Source organism: Pipistrellus kuhlii, unplaced genomic scaffold, assembly GCF_014108245.1.
Source record: "Pipistrellus kuhlii isolate mPipKuh1 unplaced genomic scaffold, mPipKuh1.p scaffold_m20_p_15, whole genome shotgun sequence".
Classification (NCBI taxonomy): domain Eukaryota; kingdom Metazoa; phylum Chordata; class Mammalia; order Chiroptera; family Vespertilionidae; genus Pipistrellus; species Pipistrellus kuhlii.
In genome coordinates, this window is record NW_023425460.1 from 20,944,127 (window position 1) to 20,956,884 (window position 12,758).

At 37.1% G+C, this 12,758-nt stretch overlaps 1 protein-coding gene across 2 annotated transcripts in view; it reads left to right on the forward strand.

Moving 5' to 3' along the window:
- The window catches only part of PCDH15 (protocadherin related 15), a 613,865-nt gene that overhangs the window by 159,905 nt on the left and 441,202 nt on the right, over positions 1–12,758 (forward strand). For both annotated transcript variants that reach the window (XM_045581870.1, XM_045581869.1), the window contains exon 3: positions 8,781–8,846. In XM_045581870.1, coding sequence (XP_045437826.1) covers positions 8,781–8,846 — 66 coding nt within the window. The remainder of the gene's footprint in view (positions 1–8,780; positions 8,847–12,758) is intronic.

Below are 12,758 nucleotides of genomic sequence, written 5' to 3' on the forward strand. Positions count from 1 at the left end.
GAGTTCCTTTGGCTCACACAGTCCTTTTCTTCCAAGTGTCATGAGAGGATGTCCTATTTGTCAGATTATAAGGCAAAATTCACCTGTAAATGAATTTGGAAGTGCAGTTTTAAGCTTTCCAGCCACTATGGTACAGAAGTATCATACTAGAAGAGTGGTTGGAGTGGGTGAACCAATCTACAATATCCACCACATCTGTGAAGTATGTTCAAGTCATGATTTAATAATACTCTCTACTGGTTTACCATTATATGTACTTTTTGCAACATTAGATACTTGTCTGATTTCTTCTATATTAGAATATGCTCCAAAATAAAATTTTCCTGTCAAGGGTACTTTCTTTTAAAATTCTTTCCAAACTGTCTTTCAATTTTTCTTTCTTTTTTTAAAGTATAGCTCCACCGAAATTACTCAATAATTTATATTTCCTTTCTTTCTTGTCAACTCTGGCTATTATTCTTTTAATGAATTTTTAAACAATTTGACAGAACAAAAATATCACTTTATTTTAGTTAACAAATATTTTATTATAATTCTCATGCATGTAAATCTTTCTAAAATGTTGTATACTTTTCATTATTTAAAGAGTTTGTATAGCCGAAACTGGTTTGGCTCAGTGGTAGAGCATTGGTCTGCAGACTGAGGAGTCCCAGGTTTGATTCCGGTCAGAGGCATGTGCATTGGTTGCAGGCACATCCCCAGTAGGGGGGGTGTAAGAGGCAGCTGGTCGATGTTTCTCTCTCATTGATGTTTCTACCTCTCTACCTCTCTCCCTTCCTCCTCTCTGTAAAATATCAATAAAATATATTAAAAAAAATAAAAAACAAACAAAGAGTTTGCATAAATTAAAAACTATGGTTATTAGTTAAAGCATTAACATAATTATTAAATACCACTGTGTGTCTTAAAGCAGTACTTGAGCTGTTAGTATGGAAGGATATTATTTGCTCCAAACTCCTATGCTTTGTGAGTTCTTGATCTACTATTAATACATTTTACTTTCTCTGCCCTTCTTTTCAAATAGAATTATGTCTTTCCCAGGCATATCTCCTTTCCCCCCATAATCCCCTACTTTTACTAATGTTGTTTAATCCATTTTACAATAAGAAAGAAGAAGAAAAATATTACAAAAGGATGGAAAAGAAAGTAAGTTAGAAGATGTAGGGCTTTCTCTTCGTGTCAGGTTCATGAGCTTTAGTGTATAGACATTTGGAATCTCAGGGACTATGTTTATCTAATTTACTAGTTCTTTTTTTTATAATCATTATTGTTCAAAGAATTACATAGGCCCCCTTTTACCCCACTGCTCTCTTCCACCCTGCCCCTGCCCCTCACCACATGCCTCCACCACCCTATTGTCTGTGTCCATGGGTTATGCACATATGCATAGGAGTTCATTGGTTGATCTCTTCCCACCCTCTCATCCTCCCCTGCCTTCTTTCTGAGGTTTGACAGTCTGTTCAATGTTTCTGGGCTTCTGGGTCTATTTTTATTCATCAGTTTATGTTGTTTATTAAATTTCACAAATGAGTGGGTTCATGGGATACTTATCTTTCTCTAATTGGCTTATTTTACTTAGCATAATACTCTTCTGGTCCATCCATGCTGTTGGATAATATAGTAAGAGGTTTTTTGTTTGTTTGTTTTTCATTTTTACAGTTGCATAGTATTTTATTGGTTCTTTACTCTGACTAAGATAATTGAACATTTTCAAGAAATAACAATCTCCTGCTGATATTACCAAAGTTTATGGAAGAAAATATAACAACAGAATAATAAGTTCCTCATACGTATATTCAAGTAAAGTAATTTGAAGAGAGGTGTAATAAAATGTTCTTGATGCAATAGAAATTCTGAAAAAGATTGCTTTCCACTATTTGCAGCATTGCTTTCTTTTTGAATATCATACAGAAAACTGCTATATGTATACTGTTAGACACACAGTACTGAGAATGGAAAGCTGATTGTAAAATAAAAAATCTTGTAGCTTAGAAATCAATAAGGGAAGTAGTTATAACTATAAAGTGTTTTTGGGCTCACTGTTGGCAAAATGTGTGATATGAACAAAGATAAAGAAAAAAATATGGAGTTCTACCCTTGAGGAGTTCTCTTAAATAGCAGCAGATCTTCAAAACCACAGGTTTCTGTGGAGAGGATTGTCAAAAAATGAACCCGTGAGTGGTAAACTGCAGAGCATAAAGCTTTATTCATCATATGTTGTACATGAGGATAGCAAACTGTCAAAAATATCATCTCAAAAGTGTGTGGGTGGTCAAATACTTGTCTTCTGTGCTTTATCCATTTCAGTTTTTTTAAAACGTGAAAGAAAACTTGCAATCCAAAAAAAATATCAGTTTGTCAGTAATATGCTTTCATTCTTATGGCCAAGATAGTAGTCCAAGCTCATTTTTTCTTAAAAGAATTAATTTGTGGTTATACATGCTTCAACCTGGAGTCTGCATGCCTTCAGCCAAACTTGGCAACCAGTGTCTTCTCTCTGCCCAGTATATGTCAGATCGTGTTACTATCCTGACTTGGCTTTGATATCACTCTCTGAAAGGTTTACAATGCAGTAAGAGAATATTTTTTAAGTAAAAAAATAGAATTTTAAAAATAGTTGGCACATACAGACATTCCCCCCATTATACTTTATATCCACTGTGAAACAAATAACGTAAGTTCATTTGGAGCTTGTGTTTCTATGTTCAGCTTTCCTCCTGCTTGGCTTCTGATGTATGATCCAAAGGAAATGATGTTTCTAAGTGGAATTGTATCCGAGGAAGCCCTGTGAAAGCCAGATGAGACAAATGGAAACGTAGGAAACAGATGTATTTTCTTTTATTGTTGTGACTATTTTAGGTCCTAATTTTTTCATAACTGTCACTGTCATCTCCCTACTCATTTCATTGTTAGACTTACTCCTTTGATAATAAAACCGCAGACCAACTTTCTCCATGGGATTGGAAAAAATGTTGCTGAATTTAAATAAGATTTCTGTGCCAGACAGTGAGACTTTTCCCTGCTTCTTCTAACAGTTCTTCTGCTTCACATTGAAGTATGTTACCCCTGGAAAACATGTGAGGTTCCCTGCTCTTCCTGGTACTGGCTGGCTCCCACAGCCCCAGGATTCAGGTGGGCATGCAGCGACTCTGCAAACCCAGACTTTTGGCTTATCCCAGTTTCCAGCAGGATACTGCTGCTCTGGTCAGCTCCTGTGACCATAGGCTCCCAATTAACCCAGTGAACTCAGGCACTAGATGGGCATCTGCAAACCCAGATTCCTGGCTAGATCCCATTGTAGGCCAACTACCACAGACTGAAACTCTCAACCCACTTGTGTACCAGACCAGCTCCTGTGGACCCAGGCTCCCAGCCCATTCTGCCACCACACAAGCCTCCACAGAACCAACCTTCAGGCTGGCCACCACAGCCCAGGTTCCAGACTCACTCTAGCACAAGGCCTAACCTCATTGCCCCAGCTCCCAGCCCATTTTATTTTACAAATAAAACTTTGGTAATATTTATTCTCAGGAGATTGTTATTTTTTGGATACTGCTAAACTGAATCCAATGGACCCAGGTGCTGTGCATACTCCACTGGCAACCACTATCTGGTTGGCCCCTGTGGGTCCAGAATCGAGGTCCTCTCACACAGACCTAGACCCAAAGGTATCATTGTAGGCTCATGTTTCAGGCTGATACAGTGAACGAGGCTTCCACTTGCCCTTATAGGCCCAACCACCTGGCTGGTCTCCATGTACCAAGCACCAGGCCTGTCCTACTGCTGACCCGGTTACCAGGCCTTCCTAATCAAGGAATTCAACAAAAAACCTGTAAATAGGTGCCACAAGACAGTTCAACCAGAATTGCTAGATGGGCTAACTGATAAAGGACTTTCCTGTCAAAGCTCATATGTAAAGGCTTGAAGAAGTTCTTCCTCATTTAAGGCCACAAGGATCACAAAGAAGCAATGAAACATGACACCACCAAAGGAAACAAGTAAAACTCCAATGGCTTACCCTGAAGAAATGAAGATCTATAAACTTCTGACAAAGAATCCTGTATAATGAAACCTTAATATGCAAATTGACTAAACAGCAGAATGACCGGACAGCAGATCAACCATTTGCTATGATGTTATGACGTGCACTGTCCACGAGGGGGCAGACACTCAAGGCAGAAAGCCAGGCAAGCGCAGTGGTGGTGGTATGAACTCTCCTTCCTCTGTAGCAGTGGGACATCCCTCAAAGGGTCTTGGACTGTGAGAGGGTACAGGACAGGCTGAGGGACCTTCCCCCCACCTCCCAGTGCATGAATGTCATGCACCGGGCCTCTAGTTTTTAATAATCCTCAAATAAATTTAGTGAACTACAAGAAGATACATCTCTCTAATATTTCTTTTTAGTTTTCACTTTGACCTGTTGCATGAGATTATTTAAAAATGTATGGCTTATTTTTAGCTGATGACAAATTGAAGAAATAACTCACACTGAACATTCAGAAATTTGTAATCATATCTTGCACTTTAAAACAAATTGGATGTGGGGATCAGGTAGGGACCTGAGGAGTTAGAAATTTGAGACATGAAGACAATGAATTTGTGATTGAACCAAATCAGTCAAGGGTGAAATTAAATAGATTAAGAAAGTCAGTTTCCAAGGTACAGGTGCCATCAGGTAACATGTTTGTTTGTTTTTTCCTGTGACAGATTACCCATAGTCCATAGAGAACAGGATCACCAGGTCCAAAATTGCCTTTTAATCTTCACTTTGATCTCTATTTGGATATTTTGCATACATAATAGTCCCTGGCCATTCCACCCCATATTTACTTTTATTAAGACAAGTCTGAATATACTGGTTATTAACATTTTTTGTACATGTCAAAACTAATTATACTTTCATGAATGCATTATTTCAAAACAAACACTCTAGCTCTTGTGAAAGATGTTATTAATATATTCATTTTATGTATCTGACTAATCTCTCTTCATTATATTGTGTGTTTTAAAACTTAACTATATTTGGTTTGATACAGAATAGATGAAGTAATTTTTGTACATAAAAACATATTACTGGGGAAATGTGGAGCCTAATGGGTCAATAAAGCTTGGTAGGAGTCATTTGAAAAGGGTCTGATCAAAAGGAAATGAGTCTTTGCTCTTGGGCTGCTTTATTATCTGGTGAATACATAATGAAAACAGCTCTCAGGGAAGGATGTTCATCGGAGTTTGTAGTGGGGCAGAATGCATCTCAGAAAGTCTTGAACAAACCTTTCAGGACCAACTTCTTGCTAGGTACTGAGATTACTAATATGAATGTGACACAGGGTTGATCGATGGGAGTTCTGAGATAGATTCACTATTTTTAAAAATATATTTTATTGATTTTTTACAGAGAGGAAGGGAGAGGGATAGATAGTTAGGCACATCGATGAGAGAGAGACATTGATCAGCTGCCTCCTGCACACCCCCTACCGGGGATGTGCCCGCAACCAAGGTACATGCCCTTGACTGGAATTGAACTGGGACCCTTCTGTTTGCAGTCTGATGCTCCATCCACTGAGCCAAACCGCTTTCGGCTAGTTTCACTATTTTCCAAGGAAATACATTAGAATACAAAGAAGGACAATTTTTCTAGAAGAGATGATGCCTTGCCAGATTCTTGAAAGAGAAATAGAAGTTCACCAAGAAAATCAGAAGAGGAAGAAAGTTTCAGCAATGACACAGCAAACATAAACTTAGCTTATGGCTAGACAATCTATACTAATAAAAATGTAATATGTTAATTAGACAGGGAGTTCTTCCGGGTGTCCTTCTGGACAAAGCCATGGTGGTGGGGCTGAGGCAGAGGTGGTTAGGGGCGATCAGGCTGGCAGGGGAGGGCAGTTGAAGGCCAGCAGGACAGTGTGTGGGGGGGTGGTTGGGGGCAATCACACCAGCGGGGGGACTCTTGGGGGTGATTAGGTTGGCAGGGGGTTGTTGGGAATTAGCACGCTGGCAAGGGGACATTTGGCAGGGAGCAAGCCAGCAGGGGGTGCAGTTGGGGGTGAGCAGGCTGGTGGAGCAGGCAGGTGATCAAACCAGCAGGCAGAGGGGTTAGGGGCAATCAGGCAGGCAGGCTGGTGAGTGGTTAAGAGCCAGCAGTCCTGGATTGTGAGAGGGATGTCCCATGGGGATTGGCCCTAAACTGGCAGTCAGACATCCCCAGAGGGGTCCCAGATTGGAGAAGGTGTAGGCCAGGTTGAGGGACAACCCCCCACCCCATGCATAAATTTCGTGAACTGGGCCACTAGTAAACTATAAGAGTGAAAAGGGTATGGGAATTAGACAGGGATAAGTTTTCAGGAGTTTAACTTGGATTAGCTATATAAAGAATATCTATCCATAAATTTAATCATAACCAACTGGGAAAAGTTTAAATATTTATATCCAACTCCCACCTTCTTTTCTTTTCCTTTACTTTTCCTGCCCCTGAAAGTTATTGATTATATATCTGTACCTCTACCAATACTCACATGCAAATTTTGTCTACTCTGTGTAGTAATGATAGACTTAATTAAGGCAGTGGCCATATATATAAGAAGAGGGAATAGTCCAAAAAAGTTACTTCTCTCTGAAATATGAATGGAAGAGATGTTTGGTAATTCAAGAATTACTTCTAGTAAGAACTGATCAGGTTTTCTTTATGAAAACATGGGAGGAAAAATAAATTCTGATTACAGTTTGGGTGAGTTTTCATGGTACAGGTGAAATATAGTTTCACCAAGAGAAGCATAGATTTGATAGGCAGAAGTAGAAGCTGAAATTAATTTAAATAAAAAAACTTCCTCCAAAATAATACAAGGTACATTCCAGCAAGAATAAGGTGTCTGATGCAACAAGAGGGAATAGTGCTTAATTCTAAAGGATGCAGAGACTATAGCATCCTTGGAGATGTTTTCATTAACGATTTAGTTCAGAAAAGCTTTGTGTAGGGAAACAGGTAAACACTTTTAGGCCAAGAAGTACCATTATTTTACCTTTGATTTGGATGCATGAAAATAATTCTCATGCAATGAACAGACGAATGCAAGACAAAAACAAAGACTCTGGGAAATAGGTGAGGAAACCATTGTAAGAGTAAGCATGACATATAGTGAGCAGCTGCGCTATACGGGGAGGGGAGAGAGGAAGAGGACAAAAGAGTGTTAGCGATATGACATATTTTTATATATATATATTTTATTGATTTTATACAGAGAGGAAGGGAGAGAGATAGAGAGTTAGAAACATCGACGAGAGAGAGTCATCGATCAGCTGCCTCCTGCACACTCCCTACTGGGGATATGGCCGCAACCAAGGTACATGCCCTTGACCGGAATCGAACCCGGGACACTTCAGTCCCCAAGCCGACGCTCTATCCATGGAGCCAAATCGGTCCCAGATATGACATATTTTAGATCTAAAAATGAGGTGGCTTGAAACTCCTTGCATATTGACAGGGAGGAAAAAAACCATAGATCTGTGCGATTTTAAGTCCATTTGAGAGAGCACGTACTTTACAATATAGAGCTTGCCAACGGCTTTATTATTCATGCCCATAGGCATAATGGATAGAATTTTCACAAATAAATAAGTAATAAGCCTTGAAATCATCTCCCAAGAAACACACATACTCAGATGGCTTTAAGCAATTTTGATTTATGATTCAGTCTCCGGAGTGCGCCACGTGCATTTACCTGCACAGCACAGCTTTCCTGGTACTGCCTAGGAGAGTGCTCTCTGCCTCAGATGTGTGCGGTGGGCATCTTGCAAGCAACACCTTCTCATTTCAATTATCATGGATATTATAGCTCACGATGCTACTCACATGTTCATTGTCATGAGACCCTTGGCGGGGTATTAGTATTGTTCAAAATAATGACTTTGTCATCTGTGATTGATAGACAGTGTGCTTAAGGTTTGTTCAACGTGGAATGATACTTTATAAGCAATTTGTGTTTACTTTCTTTAAAAAAAGTATAAATGTACTTTATATAATTTTTAAGTGGCATATCTTATTGAGCTAATGTGTTCATATTATATTAGAATTTCAAAATTGTTATAAGGAATTTACATATTTCTTTTTCCTCAAACCATTTGGTGATGTATCTGTTATTATATGCTACGTTTATCTGTAAATCTTTGCTAAATATATACATATATTCTCTCTTCCTTTCTTTCTTTCATTTTTTTCTGATCTGCTTCCCTTGATGACTCTATTCTTTTGACTCCAGACTGGCAATATGAGGGTAAGATGACAAAAATTAAAATTCCAAACAGCCTCATGAGCATTGCTTGTCTGTCTTTGTTTCATTCTCTTTAGAACATCGTTAAAATGTTATCCACTTCCTTTAATTAGACTCTTTATCACAATTAAAGTCTAATTATGTTTGTTTCTGTCGTGAAGCTTTAATTACAACTTATCCTTGTTGATCATTCCTTTATGTTATTTCTTTGGGTTATATTACCATCCCATTATCTCTGTCCTGAAAGACTTTTGCTCTCCTGTGGTCTCTGCCGGTGTTTGCCCAGTCAGATTTGAATAGCTTCAAAGTAACTATGTTATGATGTGGTAAAGTAATCTATGTGGTTCATATAATTTTATTTTAAATTAAAAGCTGTTAAAAGTAATGACCCATATTAGTTTGATTGTAGGATTTTTCTTTTTAACTGTCACTACCCATCTCAGTGAATTTGATCTCAGGGTGAGTGCTCCCCTAAGTTATAACTTCTTACCTTTGGTTGTTTTCTCTCTTTAGATTGCAAACTAGCTAGGGGAGGACCACCAGCTACCATAGTTGCTATTGATGAAGAGAGTCGGAATGGTGAGTGAGCTTTCTGTTTGCAAGTGACTTATCTAAGAGGGATTTCTTCCCATTTCAATGCTATATTTGTTATGTGCAGAAGTACTAGATAAAAGCTTCAACCCACATTCACAAACAACTCTCTTTTAACTTTTCCCCTGTAAGGGTTTAAATATCGTCATTTCCTGGTAATGCTTTACTTGGATTATATTATGAGAAATTCTAGATAGTTGCGTAGTTTTTGTTGTGAAGGAATTATTTGATTTAGGATCAGTCCAGAAATATGCATTCAGATACTGCTGGAATTTTTCTTTGTTGTTAGATAGAGTTGATTTTTATTTAATCTAACTGAAATACATTACACTCCTCCAAAAGAAGTGTATCACAAGGTAAGTCGTACACAGCTAACTTAAATTGGCTGGAATCTGGTAAGGATTAGGGTTCATGGTTTATTAGACATGGCGATAAAGAAATGGTTCATGGGAAAAGGAAAGTGCATGGGAACAGTAAAAGCTGACAGAAAGTCTAGGGCAGACAAAGAAGTATGAATCTCCATGCAGGTTGTCTGCCATATGGAATAACTGATACCTAATTCATATTAAGTTCTTTGGAAAGATGTTTTCTTATCACAACCAAAAATAGATATAATTAGCACTTTTTTTTTTTCACAACACTCTTTTAGCATCTCAAAATGTTAATGTACAAATATTAAAGACTAGAGGCTCAATGCATGGAAATTCATGCAAGGGTAGGCCTTCCCTCCCCCAGCTGCTGGCACCGGCTTCTCTCTGGCAGCCAGGACCCAGGCTTCCCTCCAGCCGCTGGCAGGCACCCCACCCTGGGCTTTCCTCGCAGCCCTAGCTTCCTCTGGAAGGTTGTCCAGAAGGACATCTGGTCTAATTAGCATATGATTATGCTTTTATTATTATAAATTCTGCTCTATTAGGTAGGAGTGAAATAATCCATTGAATGCTGGTTTCTATTTCAAACTAAGTGTGGGAATGTGCCTTGTGGCTTATTTTGTCTACTGATTCTATAATGGAGCTTCTATTACTCTTCTTTGATTTGTACTTTATATTTATTTTAAGCATTGCATTTTTTAGATTTACATTTTAAAATATATATCTTATTGATTTTTTACAGAGAGGAAGGGAGAGGGATAGAGAATTAGAAACATTGATGAGAGAGACACATGGATCAGCTGCCTCTTGCACACCCCCTACTGGGGATGTGCCCACAAACAATGTACATGCCCTTGAGTGGAATCAAATCTGAGACCTTTCAGTCTGTAGACTGACACTCTATCCACTGAACCAAACTGGTTTTGGCTAGATATACATTTTTAAAGAAAAGTTTGTCAATTATTAAAAATATGTGTTTTTAATTGAATTAAACCAACATAAATTTTGAAAACTTCTATAATATTCATAATACCTGCATTATTCTAGTCACTTCATAGTCACTTCATCATGGATTTATTGTGCAGCATTAGAAATATTTCTTTTACTCCTTTGAAGAATTGTCATCAAGTCATTGTGAGTTGTTTTCAATGAGAGAAACACATAACTTTTTTTTTTCTTTTGTACATCCTTTAAAATAAGCCAAAAATGTCTGCAGCTTTGCTGGCTTTTGTTTAAACAAACTTAAATATGTATTGGCAGCACTTAAAAAATCACAAAAAATTCAGGTTCTTTTTTTGTTAAGTCAATTTTTATTAAGCATGAAAGCATATTAAGTTAATTATAGTTATTATGATTCATTTAAATACATTGGAAATAAATCCTAGGTGTGTCCATAGAAAAGGAAACATATACAAAAGTACTATATCAGAAAAATCTTCTACTTCACGTGTAGAATTATGGGTTATTTGTGGTTAAATATTTTTCTGTTAATAAGTTTGTATTTTCTAAGTGTTCCACAATGAAAACAATTTGCTTTTTTTTTAAACCAGATATAAAAATAAAAAGACAGAAGGCCAATCTGTACTTCTGTTTCATATTGTTCACCAATTCCCTTGAACATATAAGCTGAGTTGGACTAAAATATTTAGTTTAAATAAATATTTGTGTTTTAATGTGTGAGTCTATACAGAGCTTATTCTGCCAACCAGATAATTATAGCTATAGTTTTGATGATATTTTATCTCCTGTCATGTAGATTATCCCACTTTTCAAAGGAGCTTAAGAACTCTGCAAATACATTGTTATAGTATATTGCAAAGATGTTGCTGTTTGGTGGCATATTGTGAAAGATTAATATTTTAGTTTTAGAAGAATGTGACTTGATATAGTGCAGTAATGTTGTACTCTTTAATTGGGTTATTTTGAAGAGACTGCTAGCTACTGAAAATGCTGCCAAAGTTATTTGAGTGTCATCACAAAGTATTAATAAACAACTCAGAGACTAAATGGTTTACATTTTTCTTTTACATTAAATTTCCAAAATATGGTGATTAAATGAACATCTGCCAGATAGTATAATGCACTGTGCAATCTTCCTTATCTTAAAAGTCTAGAGGAAACAATCCATGAAACTGTTTTCTATCATTTTTTAGGCAATCTAAGAAAGTTCCCAATAAGACCATTAATTCTAGTCCCGCTCTGAAAATGTCTTAATTTCTCTTTTCCAGCATTTTAAATGGTAGTAACAAAACATGTGGGTATCATATCCTGCTATTATAATAAGCATTCATTTTTAAAGGTTCCAGGGCTTTTAAAAAAATATATTTTTTTATTGACTTTGGAGAGAAAAGAAGAGAGAGATAGGAACATTGATGATGAGAGAGAATTATTGATGACTGCCTACTGCACTGCACACACCCCACTTGGGATCCAGCCCACAAATCGGGACATGTGTCCTGACTGGGAATTGAACCATGACTTGCTGGTTCATAGGTTGATGCTCAACCACTGAGCCATATTGGTCCGGGCGTTCCAGGGCTTCTTCAAAGTATTAGTTAATTTATTGTGTATCTACTTGTGTGTCTACTTGTGTGTCTACTTGCCCATTCTGGCCTCTAGTAAATACTTGTGTGTATACTTGCCCATCTGGCCCATCTGGCCTCTAGTAAATAAATAAAATATTTTTAAAGACATTATGTCCTTTTGGCTAGACTGCTTAAGGATGTTACACGGCACTAAAACCATGATTCTAAATTTCTTTGGCATCCTATTGTTTATTTTCCCCAGTTGTCATCAAGTCATTGTGAGTCGTTTTCGATGAAAGGTATACACATTGATGAGAAAACAGAATTTTTTTCATAACTTATGGATGACTTAAATAATACTATCCAATATACATTTGCCAATGTTGGTCCTATGTTTATGTAAAAAAAAAATCGTGTCCATTCTTTATATATTTTAAAATCTTACTATTGTGACTATAAGACAAGTTTTATAGTAGCAAACAATTTGGCTCTGCTCATTACTGCTGACGCTGTATGTGCAAGGATGCATCCTGCTTCATTTATGCCAAAGAATCATTTTCTAAAAGGTCAGCAGCTGCAAACCTTCTGAATATATAACTTCAAAGTGATAAGTAAATAGAAAAGTTTCTAAGCATTAGCAAAATAGGTTGTTAACTTATCTCCTTAAGCTACCTAGAATTTTTTTGGCATTTAATCACATATTTAATTTATGATCTTCCTTTCCTCATTTGGTTAATAAATAGGGCCCCTCATGGAAAGTGACTGCTGGAGTGAATCGAATGATCATAAAACAAGGGGTAGGAGAAGTTCACAAAGCAGAATGAAGGCAAAAAATAAATAAATAAATAAATAAATAAATAGCCAGTAAGCTAGGGCATTTTATACAGGAAAAGAACCCTAAACATTAGTGACCCCTCATTTTAAATTTCAGAATGCCGATGTTATTAATAATAGCAAAAAGATTCAATCATGCAAAATAACCTCTGGTTTCTAAAGAAATGAAAAAA